This window comes from Ictalurus furcatus, chromosome 16 (assembly GCF_023375685.1).
Source record: "Ictalurus furcatus strain D&B chromosome 16, Billie_1.0, whole genome shotgun sequence".
NCBI classification, from domain to species: Eukaryota; Metazoa; Chordata; class Actinopteri; order Siluriformes; family Ictaluridae; genus Ictalurus; species Ictalurus furcatus.
In genome coordinates, this window is record NC_071270.1 from 11,837,062 (window position 1) to 11,863,173 (window position 26,112).

Here is a 26,112-nt window from a genome sequence, read left to right on the forward strand (position 1 = left end):
ATGGATCCGTCTCAACAATCCGTTCCTGATAGCAGCTCTATGATACCTAATTTTCACAAATATATGTACCTTATTTATGTTATATATATATATATATATATATATATATATATATATATATATATATATATATATATATATATATATATATATATATACACGCACATAATTGTTTCATGTACAGTACACCCCCCGTGCTTGTTTATTCATGGGTAGATATCATAATACACATACATATCAGGTCATTATATATGTGTAAAAATAAAAGTTTTTGTGCGGTAATTGCGCTACAGAGATATGTTTTATAATATAATTTGTGTCATATTACTAACACATTATTTGAAGATTATCAGAGGAACTCTCAAAGTTTGTTTTTTGTTTTTTTTTTTTGCCTACACCAAATATAATTACTAATGAGTTAAGATTGGTTGATGGTAAATCATACTTCTACTGTTTTTTGGCATCCAACCACTTATATTTGTAGAGATTACACAATTATTTTATTTAGTGTATTTTCTCATGCCCTGAAATTAATTCCTGGCTTTTTTATTTAATGACTTGACAGCATTTGTAATTTCCTTTCATGTCATAACTTCAGATAATTTTCATTTCTTTTTCATTTTATTACTTTTATGACACAATAATTCTCACCTTAATCTGAGCCCTTTCACAGGGGTCACTGCAGACTGAATGAATGATCGCACTGCTGTTGGCCCAGATCTCATCATCGTCCATCTTTAGCCCACTGTTGTCCCAGCTGCCAACATGAATGTAGCTGTAGTCTTCTTCACTCATCTGTTTGAAGTTCATGATTTCATATCTGAACAGCAGACACACACACACACACACGATTGTTGTAGATTTACTGTATATTACTGTATAATACACCTGGTGTTTTTAAAGTTTGTGATCCCTTCAGAATTTTCTGTATTTCTGCATAAATATGATCTAAAACAGCAGATTTTCACACAAGTCCTAAAAGTAGATATAGTGAGATAAAATGCTTTCCTTTCTCCTATCATAACTTATTTAAACAAATTTTGGTCTCATATATCCACAAAACATTTTTCCAATAGCCTTCTGGCTTGTCTACGTGATCTTTAGCAAACTGCAGACAGGCACCAGTATTATTGTTGTAGATCAGTGGCGTTCTCTTTGTGACCGTGCCATGCACACCACTGTTTTTCAGTGTTCTCCTGATGGTGGACTCATGAACATTAACATTAGCCAATGTGAGAGAGACTTTTAGTTGCTTAGAAGTTAACCTTGGTTCCTTTGTGACCACACAGACTATTACATGTCTTGCTCTTGGAGTGATCTTTGTTGGTTGGCCACTCCTGGGGAGGGTAACAATGGTCTTGAATTTCCTCCATTTGTACACAATCTGTCTGACTGTGGATTGGTGGAGTCTGAACTTTTTAGAGATGGTTTTGAAACTTTTCCAGACTGATGAGCAGCAACAACTCTGAAATCCTCAGAAATCTCCTTTGTTTGTGCCATGATACACTTCCACACACATGTGTTGTGAAGTTCAGACTCTGATAGATCCCTGTTCTTTAAAAAAAAAAAAAAAAACAGGGTGCTCACTCACACCTGATTGTTATCCTATTGATTGAAAACTCCTGACTCAAATTTCACCTTAAAATTAACGGCTAATCCTAGAAGTTCACATACTTTTGCCAATCACAGATATGTAATATTGGATAATTTTCCTAAAAAAATAAAAGACAAAGTATAATATTGTTGTTTTGACTTGTAAATCATTTGTTTAATTGGGTTCTCTACTTTCAGGACTTGTGTGCAAATCTCAGGATGACGTAAAAAATTCTAAAGGGTTAATCTCTCTCTCTCTCTCTCTCTCTCTCCCTCACATTTTTGTAAATATTTGATTATATCTTTTAATGTGACAACACCGAAGAAATTACACTTTGCTACAATGTAAAGTAGTGAGTGTACAGCTTGTGTAACAGTGTAAATTTGCTGTCTCCTCAAAATAACTCAACACACAGCCATTAATGTCTAAACCGCTGGCGACAAAAGTGAGTACACCCGTAAGTGAAAATGTCCACAATACACACACACATTGCACCATGACCACAAAGAAATGACAGTAAAATTCATCATAGTCATCAGGCCGCTCTTGGAGAATGTTTTTTCATAAATACATCTCTATGTTAACATTTCTGTGAACCTTTGCTCCTACCTCCCTGGAGAATCTCCATTCTCGTCAAATAGCACCACCTCTCCTGATACACCAGTGAAATTGGTCCTCATGAGGAAGTCGAGAAGCTTACGGCCATCAATGGGCCTCATCGCATCACACAGACCCACATAGCCAGGACACACTACTTTCTGCATGGTGTGTAGACCGTAAGCCATGCTGTAGATGGCATTGATGACAAAGCCCATCTTAGTGTCCTGAGCATAGTGGAGCCGGAGAGACTCTTTCTCTGAAATGTTAGATGTAGTCATTTAACACAGATTGTACTTCACAAACAGTACAGGGTGAAATGGGATAAATGCATAATTTGTCTAAGATGTACTTTCGTTTTTACAGGGTGGAAATTATAGATAATTAGATACTTGGAAAAAACACACAATTATTAATGTAATATAAGATTTACGTATTTAAAAGAAGGAAATATTTACAACCCCAATTCCGAAAAATTTGGGACAGTATGGAAAATGCAAAAAACAAACCAAAAGAGTGAAAATTCAATTCACCCTGTACTATATTGAAAACACATTATTAACACATTATTTGATGTTTTACTTTGTGAATTTAAATTATTTTTGAAAACATCCACTCATTTCAAATCTGATGATGGCACCACACTCCAATACAGTTGGGGCAGTCGACTGTTTACCACTTTACAACATCAGCTTTTCTTTAAGGCCAGGCTAGCAACCATGCACCTGTAATCTGGGCAGAATGTGGTTTGGCATTGTCCTGATCTTGATGGTAGCATATGTTGCTGCAAAATGTGTACATACCTTTCTGCATTTACGGTGCCCTCACAGATGTGCAAGTTACCCATGCCATGGGCACTGACACACCCCCATACCATGACAGACACTAACTTTTGGACCTGACGCTGATAACAGCTTGGATGGTCCTTTTCCTCCTTGGCTCGGAGAACACGACCGCTATTTTGTCCAAAAACTACTTGAATTGTTGACTCGTCGGTCCACAAAACATGATTCCATGGTGCTACTGTCCATCTCAGATGAGACTGAGCCCAGAGGTGTCGGCGGTGCTTTTGGACAGTGTTGATGTATGGCTTCTTATTTGCACAGTAAAGCCTTGGCTTGCATCTGTAGATGCAGCAGCAAATGGTGTTGACTGACAAAGGTTTACCAAAGTATTCCTGAGCCAATGTCAGGAAATCCTTTACAGACTCATGACAGTTTTTAAAACAGCGACGTCTGAGGGATTGGAGATAACTCAGAAGTGGTTTTCGGCCTTGCCCTTTATACATCGAGATTTGACTGGATTTCTTGAATCTTTTAATTATATTGTGCACTGTAGAAGGTTAAATACCAAAAATCCTACCAATTTGTCTTTGGGGAATGTTGTTCTCAAAGTGTTGAATTATTCGCTGACACATCTGTTGGCAGACTGACGAGCCTCGACCCATCCTTGCTCTTGAAGGACTAGGTCTTTTTTGGAGGCTCCTTATATACAATGATTAGATGATTGCCTCACCTGTTTCACATATTCTTCTTCTTTCAACTTGTCACATCACTATTAGTCCTAAATTACCCCTGGTCCAACTTTTTTGGAATCTGTTGCATGCATCAAACATTTAACTTCAAAAAACTATGCAGTTGTTAGGTGAAACATCAAATACCTTGTCTTTATAAGTAAAAGTACATTTTATAAATCACTCCTCTTTGTTTTTATTAGCATTTTCCATACTGTCCCAACTTTTTTGGAATTGAGGTTGTAAAAGCTTAAAAGAAATTTAACTCTAATGTTTAAGCTACACTCACTGGTGCAGGTGCGGTTGAATTTTGTGTTCTCCTGCGCGTGGCCCTTGAGTCGGCATTGAAAGCGATGTTGCCAGAATTCAAGGAACCAAGGGTTACGCTGGTTTGTGTCAGGTTGCAGGTTCAGGTAGTAATCATCAAACCAGGTGACATAAGCAGATTGCAGTTTGATAGTGATGCCTCCAGCAGCCTCTCTCTGATAGCCATCTGTCACATCATAGCGATCGGCCCAGCCATCACTGCAAAGAGGAACAGAGAATAGCAGTAACAAGGAGTGTGATAGCAGAGAAATTAAAAGCTATGACAACAGGAGTTGAAGTTCACATAAAATGTCTGGGTTACGCATGTAACCCTGTTCCCTCAGAAGGGAACGAGACATTGCATGAGCTTCATGCTGTGGAAAGCACTGTCGCACGTGACCGGTATCTGAAATCTGTGTGAAATCACGCCTATTTATAGGCCTGCTGTGGTCAGGTGATGTGGTCTTTCTCACGGCATGATTAAAAAACGGCACCTGTAAACCATGTCATCAGTCTCTATTAAGCAAAGCGAGGATGCGATTCACAGACATGAGCATGAGCAAAGCTATGCAATGTCTCGTTCCCTTCTCAGGGAACAGGGTTATATGCGTAACCCAGATGTTCCCTTTCAAAGGGAACTCAACATTGCGTGAGCTTCACACTGTGGGAACAAGTATACCCACTCTGTCATACTGAGGGTATGGCCTGTTCAAAGGATCCAAGCCTGAGGGTCACTGCAAGACACTTGAGCCCGGGGTGGAATTCATGTCCAAACTGTAATATCGAATGAATTTGTGTGGCATAGACCACCCCACCACAGCACACACATCCTGTAAGGGTGCCCCTCTGAATAAAGCCTTCGAGGAGGTGACCCCCCTAATGGAATGAGCTCTTATGCCCAGAGGTATAGTGAGACTGTGCGCCTCATAAGTGATTGAGATTGATGCCACTATTCAATTGGACATGCGCTCTTTTGACACAGCATCACCTCTACTGTCACTGCCAAAGCAGACCAGCAACTTCTCCACCACTGGCCAGAGCAGTGGAGGTAAGTGCAGAGAGCCCTTACTGGACATAATAGTGGCAAATTCTCTTGTTCTGGTGTGAGGAACAGAGGAGGTCATAAAGCCTGCAACATTACCGGCTGGGCAGCAAACGTAGGCACTTTAGGAATATAATCTGGCCTAGGATATAGGAAGGCTTCACTAATCCCAGGGCAAAGTCAAGGCAAGAAGGGGCAACAGAGAGAGCTTGTAGATCTCCTACTCACTTGAGAGATGTTAGGGCCAGCAGAAGAGCTACCTTTAGTATCAGAAGCTGGTGCCCCTCATGGGCCAGACCCACAGTTTCCATAGTTCTGGCCAATGGTGATAAATCAATCTTCTGCCTTGAGACAATAGATCCCTGTGAATGGGAAGCTCCCAGGGAGTGCCATCTAGCAGGGATATTATCTCCAAGAACCATATTCGAGCCGGTCAATAAGGTGCTACTAGCGGCAGATGTAGACGTTCTTGGCAAACTCTTGCTAGAACTTGTGAGAGCAGAGCGATCGGGGGAAAGGCGTACAGATGTGACCTCGGCCACATGTGTACCATGGTTTCCAACCCCAACAGTGCTGGAGGAGTGAGGAAGAACTGCAGCAGGCAGTGTGTTGTCTCCTCTGAGGCGAACACATCCGCTTCTGCATGGCCGAACCTCGTGAGTGGTGCCTCCAATCTCCAGGCCTCAGCCCTTTCTTCGACAGGATGTCATTGCACTCACTGACAAAAATATTCCCTCTGTCCAGAGAAGAAGTAGTTACACCTGGCTGAACAGAGGGTGTGAACGTAACCCTCTGCTGTAATTTCTGTCACAACTAACACATCTAAACTGAGGAAGAAATAATTTCATTGCTAGGAATACAACCCACATTTCTAGGCAATTTATATGCCACACTAGATGAGGGCTGCTCCAGAGACTGTGAGCTGGATGGCCATATAAGACCCAGCCCATGAGGGAGGTGTCTGTCATTACCGTTTTGTGATAAGGATACACCCCTAGAGTGTGACCCAGTGCTAGAAACCGGGGACAACTCCAAATTCTCAGAGCACCTAGGCATTGCTGTGTGACACTGATTATTCTTAGGGGTTTTGTTCTTGGATGAAACCCCTGACTTTTCATCCACAACTGAAACTAGGCAATACTGAAATTGGGCAATAAGCCCAATAGTATGGCACTGGCTGCTGCTGCCATAAGCCCCAACAGTCTCTCAAAGAGACTGGAGGGGATGCCCAGAACCAGTTTTATCTTGCTCAATGTTGATAGGATTGACCCTATGTGTGTTGGGGATAGATATGCCCTCATCATAGTGGAATCCCATATAACCCTAAGAAAAGTTGTCCGGAGACAACTGGAGACAGCATGCTTTTCCTGGGTTCAACCTGAGCCCCAAGCTACTCATTTGGGTGAGAACATCTTGATGTTGAATCGCCAACTCCCTGGATTGCACTAGAATTAACCAGCTGTCCAGGTAGTTTAGTACAAGGCTGCCCTGGAGTCACAAGGGAGCCAGAGCAGCATCCATGCACTTCGCAAAGGTGCGAGGAAGATAAAGCTAGCCCGAAGGGAAGAACCCGGGATTGGTACCAGTTCCCTCCAGTCGTGTAACTCAGGAACTTCCTCTGACTGGGCAATATTTCTATGTGGAAATATGTGTCTTTAAGGCCTATTGTTACAATCCAGTCCTTGAACTGAATCTGTGAAACAATACGTTTGAACCTCTTGAAACCGTATGTTCAAAGAGTACGTTTCAGATGATGAGGATGTAAAATTGGCTGCATACTTCCTTCTGACCAGTAATTAACATGCAGACCAGTAATTAACGGCTCTAAAAACCTCCTTCCCTCATAGGAAGGTGTACATGTTCTATGGCTCCTTTGTTGAAGAGGGCGCTTATTCCTGTGCTAATGTAGGGCTCTGCACTGTGCTGAATACTGTGGTGAGTACACCTCTGAACCGGGGGGAGGGGGGGTTGAGCTCTGACCTGGACCCAGTAACCCTTTTCTATGGTGGACAGAGCCCATGTAGACACATTTAGCAGTAGTTTCCACACTGCTAGGTGATCTTTAGTGACGTTAACTTTTCCACATTCTGTCAGAGGGAAAGCATCAGGTTTTGCTTGCCCTGTGACAGCTTGCTGACTAGAGGGGACTGAAAACTTGGGACAATATTGTCTAGGGGGGGGGGGCCCCTACAGTAATACTCTGGGTTAACTGCCCTAACAACCTTATGTCCCCTGATACCTTCCTCTGCGGCTCATAAGGACACTCCTTCTTTACCTGCTTGTCATTAATGACCATTTTTAGATTGGGCTTACTAACAGCTGCGACTGTGGCTGCCTGGTCCCCCTGACTTTCTGCAGGGGGAGGTGGGCCAGCACACTCATATTCTGTCTTCTGTGCACTTGTGCTATCACAAACTCAACAAGATGGGAAGGAACTGGCCGAACGCTGGTGATTGCTGTTTCGCCTCACAAAAACCTGTCGCGATGGTGTTAACTGCACCGCTGAACAGGCCAGAAGGTTCAACAGTTTCATCCAGCAGGGAGACCTTATCCTTATCCCCCATTCCTGAGAGGTTGAGCCATAGGTGCCTCTCTGCCATTACTGAAGGGACAAACTCGTGGCGTGGCGATGCTCCACCACTGCCTCGGGCCCAATTCCCTCCCCTCTGTCAAGCTCATTCAGCAGGTCTGCTTGGTAGGCCTGTAACACTGCCATTTTATACAGTGATCCACACGTGAGACCCGCTGCTGCATAGGCTTTGCCAACCAACCCCCTTTGTTTAGACCACCCCCTAAATTCCCTGCCATTGATGAAGAGAGGTACCTTGCAAGCGCCTCCTCCACCTTTGGCATAGCTAAATACCCATGCTGTTCACTCCCCATGATGGCCAAATAATCCAACATCGTGGGCTTATAAATACGGCTGGGGTATGGTTTCCCCAGAAGTGCGATACTTCATCAGGCGCTTCAGGAAAAAATGGGAGTTTTCTGTGGTGTCTAAATTCAACTTTTCTACAGCCCTAATGATCACTTCTAGCAGGTCTTTATGTGATTGAGAGCTGCTCTCCATTTTTGGTGCACTAGCTCCCAGTGGTGGGTTGACTCTCCATCCCAGGAGGAGGAGTCTTGACAGCAGCTCAAAAACCCAAAAACATACAGTCAGATCCGGAGCAAGAGATAAAGTAGCACTTGTCTCCGGTTCATCCTCCAGATCAATATGGGATCCCCAGGACCTGAGTCTGACTGCCTCAGCAGCGGCCGGCCCATAGCCATGAGGCTCTGAAACCCAAATTCCTTTGGCCAAGAAGAGAGCAAGAGGAGAGTGGAGCTGCCTAATTGTGAAGTGTTCACAATGTGTTCAGTCAGCCCCCTCAAAGGCTGCTGCAGCATGCTCCATCCCCAAACACTTCACACAGAAAGTGTGTCCGTCCGTCCCCGAAATTAAACGGGAGGATGGAGTAACACACTTCCTGAATTCTCTCTGACTCATACATGCAAAGAGGTGAGGGATAGAAAAGTAAGATGACAACCAACATGCAGTCTTTTGCTGAAGATAATAAGGCTGATTACTTGGTTTACAGGTGCCATTTTATTATCACGCAACACACAAAATGCCACAGCAGGCCTATGGATTTCACACAGACATCAGATACTGGCCACGCATGAGGGCACTTCCCACAGCGTGAAGCTTACTTGACTTTGAGTTCCCTTTGAAAGGAACATAAACAGCAGTGCCCCAAACAGGAATAACCAAAAATTGTTCCACGATTCCCCAACGTAAAATGTTAGTGAGAGGAGGACACTAGTTATATATATATATATATATATATATATATATATATATATATATATATATATAAGGACAGATTTAATAACCATAGCTTTATTTCTCTATAGCAGTGGTTCTAGCCCCTGGGAGTGGCACTGAGAGATTGGAAAGGGGGGGGCGCAAATTTTTTTCAAGAAATAAACACAGACAGGGCATCATTTGGGTACTCGGGGTATTTTATTGCTTTTCAAATAGAATGTGCATAAATGAAAAACCCCGCGTTCCCTCTCCCTCTGTATTTGTCTTTTTGCTGGGGAGAGGCAGAGCTTAGCCTGCCTTTTATCTAGCTGTCATTGCAGACCAGTGTTGCCAAATTAGTGACTTTAGCGACTTTTTTGCAAAAAAAAAAAATGTGCCTAATGACAAATCTAGCGGCTTTTTGGACAAACCTTAGCAACTTTCCAAATGTTGCCACTACTGTCCTGCAAGAGCGAGGTCTTGCTTTCCCACTGCACTCACACTTCTCTCTACATCTGCTCTGTTCAGTGAGTGGCTCAGAGCCGGAGATTTAACAATGCCATGGCTAACGAAATGTGCCCTTCTTCCCAATTTACATATTTCATATGCGAATGTTTTTAGAATGCAAGATGAATGGAATGCAACATGTTTTACATGTAAAATTGTACACGTTATTACAGCTTAGTTATCTTGTTCCAAGTAGTTATAGTGTTCAGAAACATTTTTGATAATTTATGTTCCATACCTGTCTGTTATATAGTTTTATAAAAGTTATTTTAAAAAATAGTAAAAGTTATGAAAAGTAATTAAAAAAGTACTAAAACACAAAAGCAAAATCTATCTATCTATCCATCCATCTATCTATCTATCTATCTATCTATCTATCTATCAAAAACAGATTATAGATTAGATTATATAGACAGGTTTTATATAGAATAAATGATCATTATACCTGGTCTCCTCCAATATGGGGGAAGGAGGCATGCCACATGATAGGGGAGGCTTGGGGGGGCTTTAGTTACAAAAGGTTGAGAACCTCTACTCTATAGCATAAGGCAAGGACAGGCAGGCAGTATCAAACAAGGAATATCCATGATCAAAAATGAAAACACGACTGAGGGTCAAAACCAAGAAACACAGAATAGTAAAATTGAAAATCAAGGGTCAATCTTAATAATACTAAATACATGATAAGACAAAGTGAGACAAAGGAACGGGACTGTAGAAATAGACAAACTAATCAAGACAGGACAGGATTGGAGACAGAACAGAAAGAAGCACATGGTAACGTGAACAAAAGGACAGACTGTGAGATGTAGAACCATACTGCACACTGAGAGGGGAAATTTTTGACACACACAGCAACCCAAATGTGAAATGGGTAATATATCAGTAATTTATCTGGTGAAACTAGGGCTTGGCTCTCTAAATTATTACACTGATCAAAGAGATCACTGGCATATGTTAGTGAGTCACCCAACATGCATCTGTATCTATTAGTTAAAAGAATATCTGTACATATCTGTACAGATGCAAGGCATCTCTCCCCCTCTTTGAGTTTTGCAACTCTACCATATAATTTTATCCTAGCTGCACTTTAGAGGGTGAGGCGGATGTTGTGACTTCCTGACTATCTCTATCATTCTCTTGAAATCCAGAGGTGAGGCTGAGGCTGTGTGGCTGTGGTCTTCCTACTCTTTCAAATATGCACAAAACTATTTTGTGTTCATTCTGCCTTTTTAAACACTTCCAAGCTTTACAGCTCTGGTGTTACACAACTCAGAGCGTGGGAGGTCTTTGTATCACTTCTGTTCTCTCGCTAAGGAAGGAGAGGCTTTCATAACTTGTCCTTGGAGCCAAAAGCGATGTGAGCAAATACATTGAAGGCAGTGTTAACGGCAAGCTTGAAACACTACAGCACAGTGTGCTAGTAAGCTCTGCAATAGCCCACACAATGACCCGTTGGGTCAGCCTTCTTCAATATTCCCGACTGCTACTGTTATAAAAAAGATCCTGCACAGGACCCAAGCCAATGTAGCTTAATACATTAAGGTACATTTTTAAAAATATATATTTTCCTTACAATCTTGAACACAAAGGGAGAAAGCTGTAGATTCAAATTACACTAGACTAATAAAGGTAGATAATCAGTTCTTGAATTCAAATTCACTTTTGCATGGTTGAACATCTACATTATCTGCATTATTATTAGATCCTTTCGATACACTTAGTACTTTTTGACATATACTTATAGTATACAATTGTGGAAGAACAATGATATAATTTCATCTATCTGGTGTCACCCAGAATTAAATGGATTCCCTTTTGAGTTTCTTCATCATGTCGTCTCAGAGTTTTTCTTGTTGCTGTCGCATCTGGCTTGCTCATCAGGGATCTAAATATAAACATACGTCTGGATTTCTATAAAGCTGCTTTGTGACAATGTCTACTGTTGATATATGATATACAAAAAAAAAAACAACTGAATTTTATTACATCTACATTAAAGTGTATTTGAGCAATTTTGACTAAAACATTTAAAACAAGTGCTGCTTAAGACTTGCACTTTATTCTAAAATGACCTCTTATGAGATTGTATATAGCTTTGTGCTATACAATTTGATGGGACTCTTTGCATAACAGCTAACAAAAAATAAAATATTACCTTCCTGATTCATGATAGACAGATGATTCAAAACTAAAATACTACTCATTAGTTGATAACCGAAATGCACCCAGTTGTAATAGGTGTTTAAAGTATGCTTTTAAAATTTATTCTAGGAGCAGTGAGGGTGGATTTAAGCCTTTTTGTTTTCATAAACTATTGTTGTTGGAAAGAGACCTGAACATGACTAATCACATTTGTGCACTTATTTTAGTTAATTATAGGCACAATCATCAGTTCAACAAGTGATAAGCAGGAGATAATTTGTACAACTGTAGTTAAAATAGACATCTAAATGGCTTTTGATTTGCTTGAATGAAATGTTATATTGTGCCACAAACATCAGTATACTGAAACAGCAAATAATACAGAGGTGGTGCAGCTAGTAAATACATAAATAGGCCCCGTGTGTTTAGATTTACATTGAGAATATTAAATGTTTTCATTTTCATTTGAAGATTTGCAGTATGCTTTGTTATGAAAGGATGAAAAAAGTCTGTAAACAAAATTCAGTGGCCATGGAATGTGTTCCAAATCTTGTCTTATGCCCTTCCCAGAAAACAGTCCCCTGCAGGACTGAATTAAAAGCATTGAGCATTGAAAAACTGGCCAAATTTAATATCTTTTCTGCCACTTTCTATAAAAGCCAACATGCAAGGTAGAAATGTTGGCAGAAAATCAGTGCTTGTCTGCCTAGCATTTGCCTGGAGCCTGCATCACAGACTGTTGTACACACACCTCCACATGCATGGAAGCTTTGCTACGTCACACCAGGCTGTCTGGATAACATCCATGACACCATTTTCTAAAATAGACACCCTTTAAAATACACACTCTACATAAAGTAAACAACTTTTGGGCTTTTCTCGCATGCCACAATGCCTCTCTCTGAAAGCACTGATGATGAATTTGAATGAGATCTTAAAGGCCCATTTTGATCATGAGACAAAAGGCATTAATGAGCACATCAAAGTGTCCATTAACATGTTTTATAGTAAACAATGAAAAACAAAGCAATGCAGAAAACAACCCCAATTGAATGCTAACAGAAATCAATCTACAAACATACTGTATTGGACATATCATAAATATAATTTTCTTATAGTACCCTATGTTTTTCTAATTTGTTTGGAGATTTGGTGCAGAAAGTGCTCAGATTTTATTCTGTTGAACTATATTTCTACAGCCACCTGCATGTGTTTATGTAGATGAGCGGTTAACACCATTGCAGCTTGCCAGGGATCAAAGGGATCACACATCCTCTGACAAATGAAGAGTCATGGGACATCGGTGGCATAGGAGATACATATTTCTCTGCTCCCACGCATGCATGACATAATTTGAGTAGGAAGCAAAAACAAATCTGAATAAGGGTATATTCACACTGTTAGCATATAATATGATGACAACAGTCTGCCATACCACTATAGGTCCAGTGACAAACAATGACAAGCCTTTTTAACTTTACAGTTTCCTGTTTGTGAAAATTCCTGTAGTTGAATAGAAGAAGCTTTTAAATAATGCAATGAGTACATGCCTAAGAATTGACCTTCTCTCTGGGTAGAAAATGTATGTATTACATGTCTGGCAGAATATCTCCAGTGAAGATTCTCACCATCTGGTGATATCTATTAATCTTAGACTTAAGACATTCCTTGATTGCAAAAATGTTTATTTATCCATTTTTTTCCAAAAAGGAAGGTATTCCCACTCACCCGCAGTGTTCCTGGGTTGGGATCTGAAACCAGTGAGACTCTGGATAAAGCAGTGAGTAAGTGAGTGAGTGAGGATAGAACTATTTGATAGTGTTAACTGGAAAACTATTTCTTTATTTCACCTCATCTACCCCTCCAAAAAAATAAATCCATCCATACATCCGTACATACATACATACATAACCTGCCATTTTTATTTAAAAAAAAAAAAAAAAAAGACAGAAAGAAAGAAAGGTTTCAGAAGTCAAGGTTAGGGGTGTGTGTCTGTGTGTGTGTGTGTGTGAGAGAGAGAGAGAGAGAGAGTGACTATATTGTTAAATGTTATAATTTTTTTTTTTTTTAGGGAAAATGTCTTGTTTAGGAACAATTATGAAAGTGTAATAGCTTGCAATTCAGTCTGCAGACTATGTTAACAATTGGTATGTACAAATATCAGGAGTTATTAGCATGTGAGTATTATTACCATGTGTTCATTACAGTATTGTCTATAAAATAAACTGATAAATAAATACTAATCAAATGCTTTGCATCAGCTATAAGTGGTTCTCAGTGTCCAGTGTTTTTTAACAAATACAACAAGGTTTGCGTCTGGGATTCTTCTGGTTTAAAGTCACAGTCACAGCTTATCCTGGGAGTTTACGCATTATTTCTCCCCAAGTAATAGTTAAAAGGACAGCAAAGACTGAAATGGCGCAAAATCTAATGATACACAATTGTGGTGTCACATTTGAGGTAAATTGAAATGGAAATAAAAGTCTCTTGTTTAAATAGTATTATGAATATCACATTAGATTTTCACATTAGAGAAGGCTCCTGGGCACAAATTCTTAAAACACTGTTCATGTGGATCTGCCATAAGAAATGAACCTTTTCTCACTCATGGGATGAGTAAACTACCATAGATTTTATAACTAACTGATGATGGCAGTCAATCCAGTGAGTGATACTGCTGGGTGAGCAAATGAATTTTCTCAAACATAGCAAGGTCAATCAATATTGGAATCATGAACACCAGCTTAATATATTGAAAAAATATCATATTGTATGTATTATAATGTCAACGTATATATCCAGATTGATTTAATACTGTACATCAGCTAATATGTCACTGCAGAATGAATAAACTGTAGGTGCTTGAGAAAGAATTACCTGCCAACCAAAAGGAACTCTCCCACTAGCCGACGTCGTCTCATGGCTTTAAGAATGCCACGCACAGTCATTCCTTCACAGAAGCATGCCACCACACGTGCTTTGGGCAGGTGACTGCGCAGTTTTTCCAACAGCCGGTCGAAGCTCTGGTCTCCAGCGTTACTGTAGATCTTATCTGAATGTGCAATACAGATGCCCTCCTTGGCTGCCATCTCTTTGAATGCCTCCATTCCACTCTCACCATAGTTTCCTGAAGATTAAGAAATTACTTTATTAACAAGCTGTTGCATGTGAACATAAGCATGCTTCTTTACTCCAGAACTTTCCCATTAACAAAATCAAATACCCTAATGTGGACTAAAGTCACAGACTACTGTATGATCTGCTGATATTCTACCAACAGATCTAAAATTTATGTAATCCCTACCTTAGAATGTAGTAATATTTATATTTTTTTATGAAATCTTGTGTGCATGTGACCATTACCACAAAGTCACGTAACCTTAAAATTACATCATAGAATGAAGTCCGGAATTACTTTCTTCCTGTATCAATGTCAAGCAAGGTTACCCTCGCTACTTTGTCAACTACTCCTACTCCACAGCTAATTTGTTGTGGGATCATCAGTCTCTGCTTAATTGTATAATCTTCTTTCATTCTCTGGTCTTCACTCAGTAATTCATACAGTTAGCCAACTGGGTAACACTGTTTTGTTTTGTTTTTTGCCTTGGAATAGCACTCTTAATGGTGAATCATGGAATTTCAGATTCCCACTATTCACAGCGTAGCTTCAAAAAGGACGTAAAGTGTGTAAAGGCTTCATGCTTATGTGGACAATGTCTTGGCTTGCTGGAAGCTGGGGATGGACTTATTTAATGCCTCATCATTGATCATGTCAGAAAGGGAGTAGTTGAGACGGATGGCCCAGTCACACAGAAGATGCATGAATGTTCATTTAGCAGTTCTAGACCCAAATTTGGAGTAAACTATGATCTGAGAGCCACACACCGGGGAGGCTGTTAGCTGTAAATGGGTTTGGCCATAAACAATTTGGCTAAAAAGGTTCTGGCTTCAGATTTAAGCAATTTTAAAATGAGCCATTCTACAGGATTCATGATTGTGAAGCCAAGGTTTAGGATTCCTAGAAGGGATGGACACCAGTGATGCGTCAGCTTTCTTGGCACTGACCATGCAGAGAAATCCTCAGTCTGGAGATTAATTACCCAGCAATGCAGAGGCTGACATGGCATAAGATTAGATTTGGAATTAGATTTGATTCTGTGCCAGTAAAACAGTCACAAGTTCTTTCAAAGTGTGCTATGTCTCTATCCACATCTGGGGGACATTTCCTAGCTCACTGTTAAACAACAGTGAACCGAATTTCCAAAGAGCTTGTGGTGTGTGCTAACTAAAAGGTGGGCCTGACCACATACCTGATATTGTAACACACAGCTGTTCACAGTTGCTCCACCATAGGGCCCAAAAGACCCAAAAACTGAATACAAGTGCATTGCCTATATTCTGGTTTATATGCATGGCACACATAGGGACATGATTATTGCTACTTAGATTGAAGAGATCACACCAATCAGCATCTATTGATCCCTCGGTGACAGAGTTCATTGAAATGTCAAACCTGGCAGTGAGAAGTTATGTTACATACCAGGACCACTTGTTAGAAAACAGTTCTCTCAGCTTTTGAAACCATTTTTGTGATTTCATGCCTTAGCCAGCCAAGCTAATGGCAACAAATTTACAATACAATATATCGCAGTGATGTTAGATGCAGTGGGAAAGCTAGCCACCGTTGTGCCCCAATATGTGATAGATATTATCATGATTTATCAGCTTAGGTAGGCTACTATGGGCAGTTCCAGCTCTTGCTCGCATGCCTGGATGTTAATTGCAGCTGCGGCTGTAATCCCCTGGGGGCAGTTGGAATTAAAGAAATGTCAGAAGTAGGTTCAGCCTGTGTCTCAACCCCAGACACTCAGAATTTGTCTGTGACAGTCTGGCTGGCTCTCAATTTCTTGCTACATTTTCTGTGGTGCTGTCACTGTCACTTTCACCATCGACAACTAACCACCCCCCCAACTCACCACAGTTAAGTTGGTGTTAATGCTGTTACAAAAGCCTGACTGAGTTTGTGATATTTAATCAGGGAGCTCTCTGAAATGTGTTGATTGGAAAACAGTAACTTGGTAAGTGATAATTAACTTTACCTATCACAACAGCTTCAAAAGTGAATATCATGTTCTGCTTCCTCAGTGTTGGTGTTATACTACTAGTGTCATTTGTTTATGTTGGCTGTGAAATATGGACTGAAGTTATTCTATAATTCTCTGGGTCTGCATCTTATCTGAGGCTCCGAGTTAGGGTTAGCTAGCTGGATGCTGTCACCAATCACAGTAGGGATGAGTGATGCTAACCTAGATGCTCACCTGAGTTGCTAACATTACTTTAGCATACAGCTTTTGGTAATGTTAGACATTCCCATTCCCTTTTTGAAAGTTAACGATAATCTAGCATTACAGCTATTCTACATGATGTAATGCAGAGAGTGGGTTAATGTTTTAACTAACATTAACTACATTTAGCAAGTGTTTGACATGGCAAGCTGTAGTAATTAACATTAGGAGGTTAGGGCCATGTTTCTTCATGTATCGGTGAATGTTAATGCTGGTTAACAGGTGCAGACAGTCGAGGCCAAAAGTTCTTCACAAGGTTAACGTGACAAAAAGAGAAGATGGGGATTAGGTTGTAATGATTTCCACTATCTTTGTAATGTTGGTTAACTTAATTAAGTTGTGCAAAAAAATGGCAGTGAGGTACTAAAGGCTGGAAAATAAATATTTGCAAGTTATCTAGATTTTCCTAGTGAATCTACAGTGCCATTTTATTCATTAGGAGAGGGGAGGTCAGATTTTCAAATTTACATAATTTGGGATTCTGTAACGCAATTTCTCAGTTGAAGCCCAAAGGCATTTGTCCATATTTTGTAGCTACCCAGATAGTATCCGGATGTGGCCCACTTCAGGCAGTGATGCGGCATTGCTGGCCTTCTTTTGGCCTGGACAAAATGGATATAAGCCTGAAGTGGCCCACATGTAAAATAGCAAATATGGCCAAATTATCCCAAATCACACATCTTTTTAGGCAAAGATGCAGTGGTCACAGCAATGTGTAATCTGGATGTGACCCTAAAGTGGCCCAGGTGGTAGATAGTGAATATATGGCCCAAATATCACAAAACAAACGTGGGCCACCTTTGGCAAATGTGGCACAGTCGACAAAGGCTAATCTGGGTGTAAACCAAAAGTGGCCCACATATGTTGTAGCAAATGTGGCCCAGTTATCTTAAAACATATCTGGGCCAGTTTTCACACAGTAATCACTGGCGAATCTGGATGTGAACCTAAAGTGGCCCACATATGACACAGCAAATCTTGCCTGAATACATTACATCAAATTTGGACCACTTTTTGCAAATGTATGACATAGTCAGCATTGGCTAACCAGGATATGAGCCTAATGTGTCCCACATTTGACATGGTAAATATGGCACAAATATTGTTGAACAGCATTAGGCCACTTTAGATAATGATGCAGCACAACTGGTACTGGGTAATGTGGGTGTGAGCCTAAATTGGCCCACATGTAATGCAACAAATGTGGCCCAGTTATCTTAAAACATATCTGGGCCAGTTTTGGCAAAGATTCGGCACAGTAAGCACTGGCTTATGTGGGTGTGAGCCTAAAGTGGCCCACATATGATATGGCAAATACGGCCCAAATAATTATTAACAATTTGGGCCACTTTTGGCAAATATACGGCACAGTCAGCATTGGTTAATCAGGGTGTAAACCTAACATGGCCCACATTTGACATGCCCTAAATATCATAAAACAGACATGGTCCATGTCCATGTCTGGCTTAGATGCAGTAATTTTGACATTGGCTAATTTACATGTATGCTTAAAAAATGCCCACATTTGAAATGGTAAATATGCCTTGAATATTTTTCAACAGCATTGGGCTACTTTTCGTAGGATTCATGTCATGTCACAACAAACCAGCACCTCCATTTCCCATAATGCACCTCAGCCTGCAAACTACAAACCATCTGCTCCAGAATACTAATCAGACACACCTGTTACCAATCAAACATACAAATCACGCTTTAAAGAGACTGTCCATACAGACTTTGCAAAGTATATACTTAGTTACCATTGTCTCTGTCTATACTAAGCCAGTCTCTGTTGTTATTTCTCTGGTTTTGATTCTGTTTTGCTCTTTGACTCTGATTATCTGCTAAATCTGTTCCATTCTGTTTGCATGATTGCCTGACCTTTACCTGTCTTATTTTTTTTATCTTTGCCTTGCAATTTGGATTGTTGTTTTCTCATTAAAGCTGCCATACCTGCAATTGCTTCCGTCTCAACCGCCATTACATGACGATGCAAAACAGTTTGTACAGGCTAATCTGGATGTGAGGCTACATGTGACATATCAGTTGTGGACTGGCCTGCCCTGCGATTGATTATGTAGGGTTTGTAGGAATAAGAAGACTATTAAGGAAAATTCTCATGCTAAAAGGAGAATTGTTACAATCATTGTTTTTTTAAAATTAATATTCTTTTGGGCATTTCTGCTTTAGACAGGCACAGTGGAGAAAGACAGGAAATACAGTATGTTGAATATTGTTGATGCAGAATTCACTTTTGTAGTGTCATTGATATTCAAGCCATGAGTCAGTGAAGTTTTAATGGCATAGATGTGCACACACACAAGGAGAAACATTACACATGCCTGATTTTGTATAAGGCTGAGATTACCATATATACACATTTTCTGGCCCATATAAGGTATAGTTATGGTTTATTTGGTTCGTTCTTGACTGACATGTGGCCATGCTGCAACCTGCTTGTGGCTCAGATTGGGTAAACATTACTAGACCTTCAAAGTGCCATGCAGCATTTGGGCCAGATGAGGAAATGGAATGTGGGCCATAATAAAAACAAATTGTGGCCCAGATTAGGGTCAGTTCTGCTTTATTTGTTTTGTTCTTGGCTGACATGCGGCATTGTTATGGCTTGCTTGTGGCCCAAATCTGGCAAACAGGAGCAGACTGCCCAAGTGCCATCATTCCACGTATTATGTGGGCCGGATCTGGGCCACAGCAATTTTGCTATGAGTAACAACTAACCAACACTCTTTGTGCTCTTTTACAGCTTTTAAAATTCAAGGGAGTTGGACTCTTGTCTTCCCAGATGGCAGGGAGATTTGTAAGAAGATGCATCAACTCCAGTTCTTACATCTGTCAAATGTTTAAATGATTTTAATAAATGTCACCTGAATTTCATGTAATTGTTTGTTTAATTTGTGAGCATTTTAGTAGAATTTTAGTATACAGACAAATTGCATTTTAGGATAATTGTAGAGGGGAAAAGTATAAACAACACATCTGTCATTTTTTGTGTTATTTTACAACACATCTTTGTGTGGAAGTGTACTAACACACTGATTGCGTTGAAAGGAACACAAAATGTGTTGTCCTTAACTAGTCATGCAGGTGTGTTAAATGAACAAATGATGTGTTATTTTTTTAAAACATCTGTTTTAAGAAGACTGTGGTAAAGGACTCAACATTTGTGTGCACAAGATGGTACCCAGGTGTGAAAACACTGCCCCTGGCAGTTATTTGGAGTTCATAGAACAGGGATACATATATAACCTATTGTATTGTAGTCTGCTAAATTTTTGGGTTTGAGGAATGAAATATTGTAAAGTGTTAAGCCATATTTCTTATGCCCCAACTTGGCTTTATTCCTGTATGTATTTTCTGGATGTTGCATGAATATATGTTTTTTTCAGTCTACAGAGAATCATTGCATTTTTCTGTCTGGTACAAACTAATGAACATTATTCTGCTGTGCCCCTGTTTTACAGACTGTCAGGGGTAAGCTCCCCCATTTTGCTTGAAAATCAGGTCACCTACTTTCTGTTAGGAATATGGACCCTTTGGTATCAAGTGTTGCAGTAAGAGTGCTGATGTAGAATGCATTTACTGTGCTCATTGAAATATAACAAAAGGCAATAATTAAACCTACACATTCACATTAATATACATAGTGCCATTATTATATTGTACACATTATATTGTATTGGTTCATGAAAGTATTGGAATGGCAAGCCCAGCCCAGTTTGTTTGATTTTTGCTATACACTAAAGACATTTGGATTTGAGATCAAAAGATGAATATGAGATTATAGATATCCTGATATTTACATTTAGATGCATTCAAACATTGCACCATTTTTTTAAAAACTCAACCATTTATCTTTTTCTTTTTGCCCAGGTGTGTCCTGTTAGATTGATTTAAACAATTAATAGCGCTGAATGTCTACTTTTTGTTTGATCCCTGGGTTTCAACTGTGAATACTGCATTTGTTGCTGTCTATGGGAGAAATGCAAGCCATTTTGCATCTGAGAAAAGAAGGAAAATCTGAGTCTTTGCAGAAGCATTGTGTACAGTGACATCACATCAATCTCCACAGGGCAGGGGTGAAGTTATCACAGTCCACTGTTCAAGGAAGACTTCAAGAGCAGAAATATAGAGGTCATACCACAAGGTGCAAACCCATTCAACATCAGTAAGAATCAGAATACCAGATTGGAATTAGCAAAGAAATACAGAGATGGGACACAAAAGTTCTGGAACCTAGATTTACCTCTACCAAAGTGATGGAAAGTTCAGTGTGTGGAGAAAGATCTGCTCATAATCCAAAACATATGAGCTCATTGGTCAAGCACAGTGGAGTTAGCTTCATGGCTTGGGCTTGAATGGCTGCTTCTGGAATGGACTCACTAATCTTTATTGATGCAAGATGGTAGCAGCCAAATAAATTTAGTTTACAGAAGTTTACAGAAACATTTTGTCTGCCAGTTTACAGAGAAATGCATCCAATCTAATTTGGAGGAACTTTATCATGCAGCAAGACAATGACCCATAACACACTGCCAACACAACAAAGGACTTTATCAGCGGGGGAAAATGAAAGGTTTTAGACTGGCCAAGTCAGTCACCAGACCTTAACCTAATTGAGAATGCATTTCACCTCCTGCACTGATAAAGTTGCATGAACTTTGACACTATATATTCTTAGCACACAATCTTGAAATTCTTATGTTTTTTCCAAAATGTTAAACAATAAGAAATCAAGTCACAGAATATCTTATCTCCATTTCTCTGTCTGGCACAGCTTTAGAACAGCTGTGTGTTATGCATATAGTGAAAAAGTAATACCAACCTTGTTCAGTTTGAACTGGTTTAGTTTGACAGTATGATGTAAAATTTATTTTAAAAAAAATAATAATAATACAAAAAGGGGGGGGGGATTGGGTGCACATATTTAGTGCAAAAGGCTGCATATGTATGATATCTATTATAGATGAATAGGCTTTCTGATCTCATATCAATAGCCCTTGAGCACTCCACGTTCCACAAGGGAAATTAATATCACTGTAACCAACACCCACTGGCAGGGGAAAAAAATAAAATGTATATGCAAATAGTAATCATGATCACTCCTCATCAAGTGATCCAAGCTGTCCTACTGAATTATATGGTCTGTCATGACCGAAACAGAAAGGTAAAAACAAAAGCAGGGTGCCTACACAGTAACCATAGTAACCACAGTAACAAAGTCATGCTTCTCAATATGCCCATCAAGTGTGTATATGCAAACAGGGCAGAAATAATGTGGGGGAGTTTCACATCAATTACATAGTGTTCACATGAAGAACTATTGGGGGAGAAACTGCTATGACTTAACTTAAAAGTGTTATGATTAACTTGAAAGACAACTTAACTTATCATTTTACAAATATGATGCATTTTCTAAAACTCTTAGAAACTGTTTCTAGGTGGCATACATCAATTATAAAACATAAGTATGTAAAAATATTTCTCAATTTAAAGAGTAATTTCTTTCAGCACTTTTTTTCTGAAATTTCTTTCACTTGCTGTATTGCAACATCAAATGTAAGTATATTACAATGGGATTTTTTCTGCTCATTTTGAAGTAATTTTTTTAAAAGCACAAAACCTGCATAACCGATAAGTATTCAACCCCCCTTCTTTCAGCAATCTAAATTAGGACTAGTATTTGAATTTCAAGAGCTCACATTATATAGGTTAAACAAAGTATACCTGTGTATTAATTTTAAAACCACCTGTGTCCAATTGTATGCTTATACTATATATATCTTGACATATATCTTGACTTGAGGAGGTCTCATAGCTAAAATGTCAGATCAGATCAGTCCTGCTGTTATGTAGACTAAGGAACTGTCCATGAAAATTAAGGTGTTAGGAGGAAAAAAGATGGAGAAATTTATTAAAATATTAGGATAGCTTTGAACCTTCTGAGAAGTACTGTGAAATAAATGTGTGCCATATTCTTCCACTTTGTTGGAACTAAAAAACTACCAAGATCAGGCCAAATGGAATGCTCGGGCAAGAAGGGGAATTTTCAGAGAAGTATTAGAGAGCTCACTGGCTGAAATAGGAGAACCTGTTCAGACCTCAACAATATCATCAGCTCTTCACAGATCTGGCCTGTATGGGAAAGTGGTCAGAAGGATGCCATTTATGAGACATTTTAGAAAATCTGAGAGCTTTTAATAAAAGGTCTGGTCTGATGAGACTAAAGTTGAACCATTTGGTCTAAAGCCAAAGCACAATGTTTGGCACAGACCAAATACAGTCCAACAATGAGGTAATACCATTCTTGTGATCAAGCATGTTTGGTGGTAACATCATGCTCTAGGGTAACTTTTTAAAAGGAGGAGCTGGAAAGTTTATTGTCATCACAGGCATCATGGAAATATAAGCATTTTTTTTTTTAGGAGAATCTGTTCCAGTCAGCCAGACATCTATGTTTGGGGTGAATATCCAAAAGGACAATGAGCAACAATATACAATATGTTCCAAAAGGACAGTGAGGACAATAATTGTGTAGCCACTTCAAAGGGAGTAGAAAAGTCCCATTCTGATATTCTTAAATTTGATAGCAAAAGAGCAAAAAGAGAAATAATCACTGGGGGTGAATACTTGAATTCAGAAAATGGGTTGTTTGCCAAACAGACTATGGCTTTTCCGGCTCTCAGCAACAATACCAAACGTCATAACTGAAAAAAAAATTGCATCACACTACAAAAACTGAAGAGAAAAAACACTGATCAATCCTACTAAGATCAATGCTCAAGAACAGTCCCTCTACTAAATAAAGATGAAAGATAATATACAGTTGCAATCAAAATTCAACCACCATTGCAAATCAGGTTTATTGTCAAAATGTACAAACTTTCAGCTGTCTGCAATGAACAAATCATACAAAAGCAATTGAAATAGTTAAACATAACGAATGCTTCCCCAAATTTTCAACACCTGTTTTGCATATTTGTGCTGTTGTGAGGGATTCTATTCAGAGGGTTGAATAATTTTTAGACTGGATAAGTCATTATAAGTTGCATTTTCAGTTGAATTTTGGGAAACCACTTGAAGAATTCATTGGGTATAAATATTTCAATTGCTTTTGTTTGATTTGTTCATTGCAAACAGCTGAAAGTTTGTAAATTTTGATTGTAAACCTGATTTGCAATGTGGGTAGAATAATTTTGATTGCACACAGAAAACTTCCTAATAAAATATTTCTAATTTTAATTCAGTTCAATTCAATTTTATTTGTATATCGCTGTAAACAATGGACATTTTCAAAAAGCAGCTTTATATAAATGTATAAATTCAGGCTATAAATGTAAAATTTATAAATTATGAGCAGGCCAGAGGCAAGAAAAAAAACAACTCCCTGAGACTATATGAGGAAGAAACCTTGAGAGGAACAAAATTGTGGAATGGAACCCATTGTCACAAATTTCCCTTCACACAGAGCACTGGAGCATGCAGCGCACTCTGAAACCCGAGGCGCAACAGCACTTCCGTTTTCTTTGACATTGACTTTATTTATGTCTTACACTTGTATTTGTTATGGTTTATGTCCTGTCTATACCCCTGTTATGTCATTGGATGTCTCTCTCACGTGTATCATTGATCACAGCTGTTTTGTATTTCACCCTTAATTGCATTTGCTATTTAAACTCCTCGTGTGTCCGTGTTTATTTGTGAAGTATTATTAATGCAGTATCAAGCTTATTGGGCCTCATGGTTGGTTCATGGTTTATGGTTCATGGTTTTGGACAGGTTCTCATCTTCGTTATTTGATTCATATCTTAGCCTAGTTTATCCTGTTTGCCATTTGCCTGACCACGCGCCTGTTTTGACCACGCTATTGTTTCACGTTTTGGATTTATCTGCCTGTTTCCTTAATAAAGCTCTTAACTGTACATGTATCCTGCGTCTCCTCCTTGCTAACCATGAAACCCATCTTCATCTGGGTGACAACGTATAGTGCATTTATAAATAATTCCCTTCTATAACTGTGTATTACATTGTCAAAAAGTGCAATTGTGTAACCAGGAAATTCATTACAGTTTTCACATGAAGTCATGAAGTCACATGAAATTGTTGAAGTTATCAACTGTTCACTGATGGAGACTTGAGTACAAAAGATTTTGTGGCAACTGCAATCCCAAAGCTATCATAGCAACTGCAGTCCTAAGCCACAATGGCAAAACTGTTCTTATCAACTGTTCCTATCCAGTCCAAAGCCATCTTCATGGTTTTTAAGTGGTACCATCTTCAGTAATCTCATTGATCTTTAGGCTGCCCATGTGAGGCCATACTTAGCAGCAGCAAGTGACCTAATTTCCTTTTAATCCTGTATGAGATATCATATGCAGTGAATGAGAGGTTAACCTGTCAGATTGGGCAATTTTCTCTGTAAGCTATAATTAGGCTTGACTGCAGCTGCCACAAACAATTCACAATTGACATTAAACAAAAACCTATGCCACCAGAGCCACAGTCACAGCAAAGAGTGCATGCCACATCTTACCCTCTGTGTGTATGGCTGACACATAAGTCCAGTTGTATCTTTTGACGATGTCCACCATTGCTCTGGCCTGCTGAGCATCCGATGGCACCACCCTCATGAAATACTTATACAAGGACTTATCGCTCAGATCCATACTGGTGGCTGAGTAGGCAATTTGGGGTATGTTGAAAAGCTGAAGAAGATTTTGCACCTGGATGGCCACCGAGCTGGAGCCAGGCCCAATGAGGCCCACTATGGGTTTCTTCCCTTTCATGGGTATCCCTCCACCATTAGCTGAGCACCTGGACATGCTCTCCTCCTCCTCATTGGAGACCAGGGTGTCACGGATAAACTCTATGCTCTGTTCCAGTGCCACTGCTGAGTGCCAACATGAGTCTCGGATCTCGCAGCCCAGTGTAATGTTGGGCAGAATGTTGGGGTCAGCATTGATGCGATCAAGAGTGTGCATCATAGCCTCCACACGCTGAATGCCATACTGCTCACGCACTGCACCACATTTCCGCTCATGGACCTTGTCTGCTGGTGGCTGGTGGTGCACAGAGAAGAGTGCCCCAATGGTAATGTCACCAGGCATGTGTGCCAGGACCCGGCGCTCATTAGACTGGGCATGCACCAGTTTGCCTAGCCTTGTGAGCCTGTTGTTGTCTCCGAGAAGTGCAAAGAGAAAGAAAAGCAAAACCCCCATTTCCTGCTCTCTCTCAGATCAGTCAGTGCCAAATACAGAT

The 26,112-nt window shown here is 39.7% G+C and overlaps 1 protein-coding gene across 1 annotated transcript in view; it reads right to left on the reverse strand.

Annotated features, from left to right (window-relative positions):
• grm5a (glutamate receptor, metabotropic 5a) overlaps positions 1-26,112 on the reverse strand; it is a 44,140-nt gene extending 18,028 nt beyond the window's left edge. The window contains exons 1-5 of the mRNA XM_053644657.1: positions 25,388-26,112; positions 14,369-14,618; positions 3,994-4,229; positions 2,204-2,450; positions 652-820 (exon numbers count right to left, since the gene is read on the reverse strand). Coding sequence (XP_053500632.1) covers positions 652-820; positions 2,204-2,450; positions 3,994-4,229; positions 14,369-14,618; positions 25,388-26,072 — 1,587 coding nt within the window. The 5' untranslated portion in view covers positions 26,073-26,112. The remainder of the gene's footprint in view (positions 1-651; positions 821-2,203; positions 2,451-3,993; positions 4,230-14,368; positions 14,619-25,387) is intronic.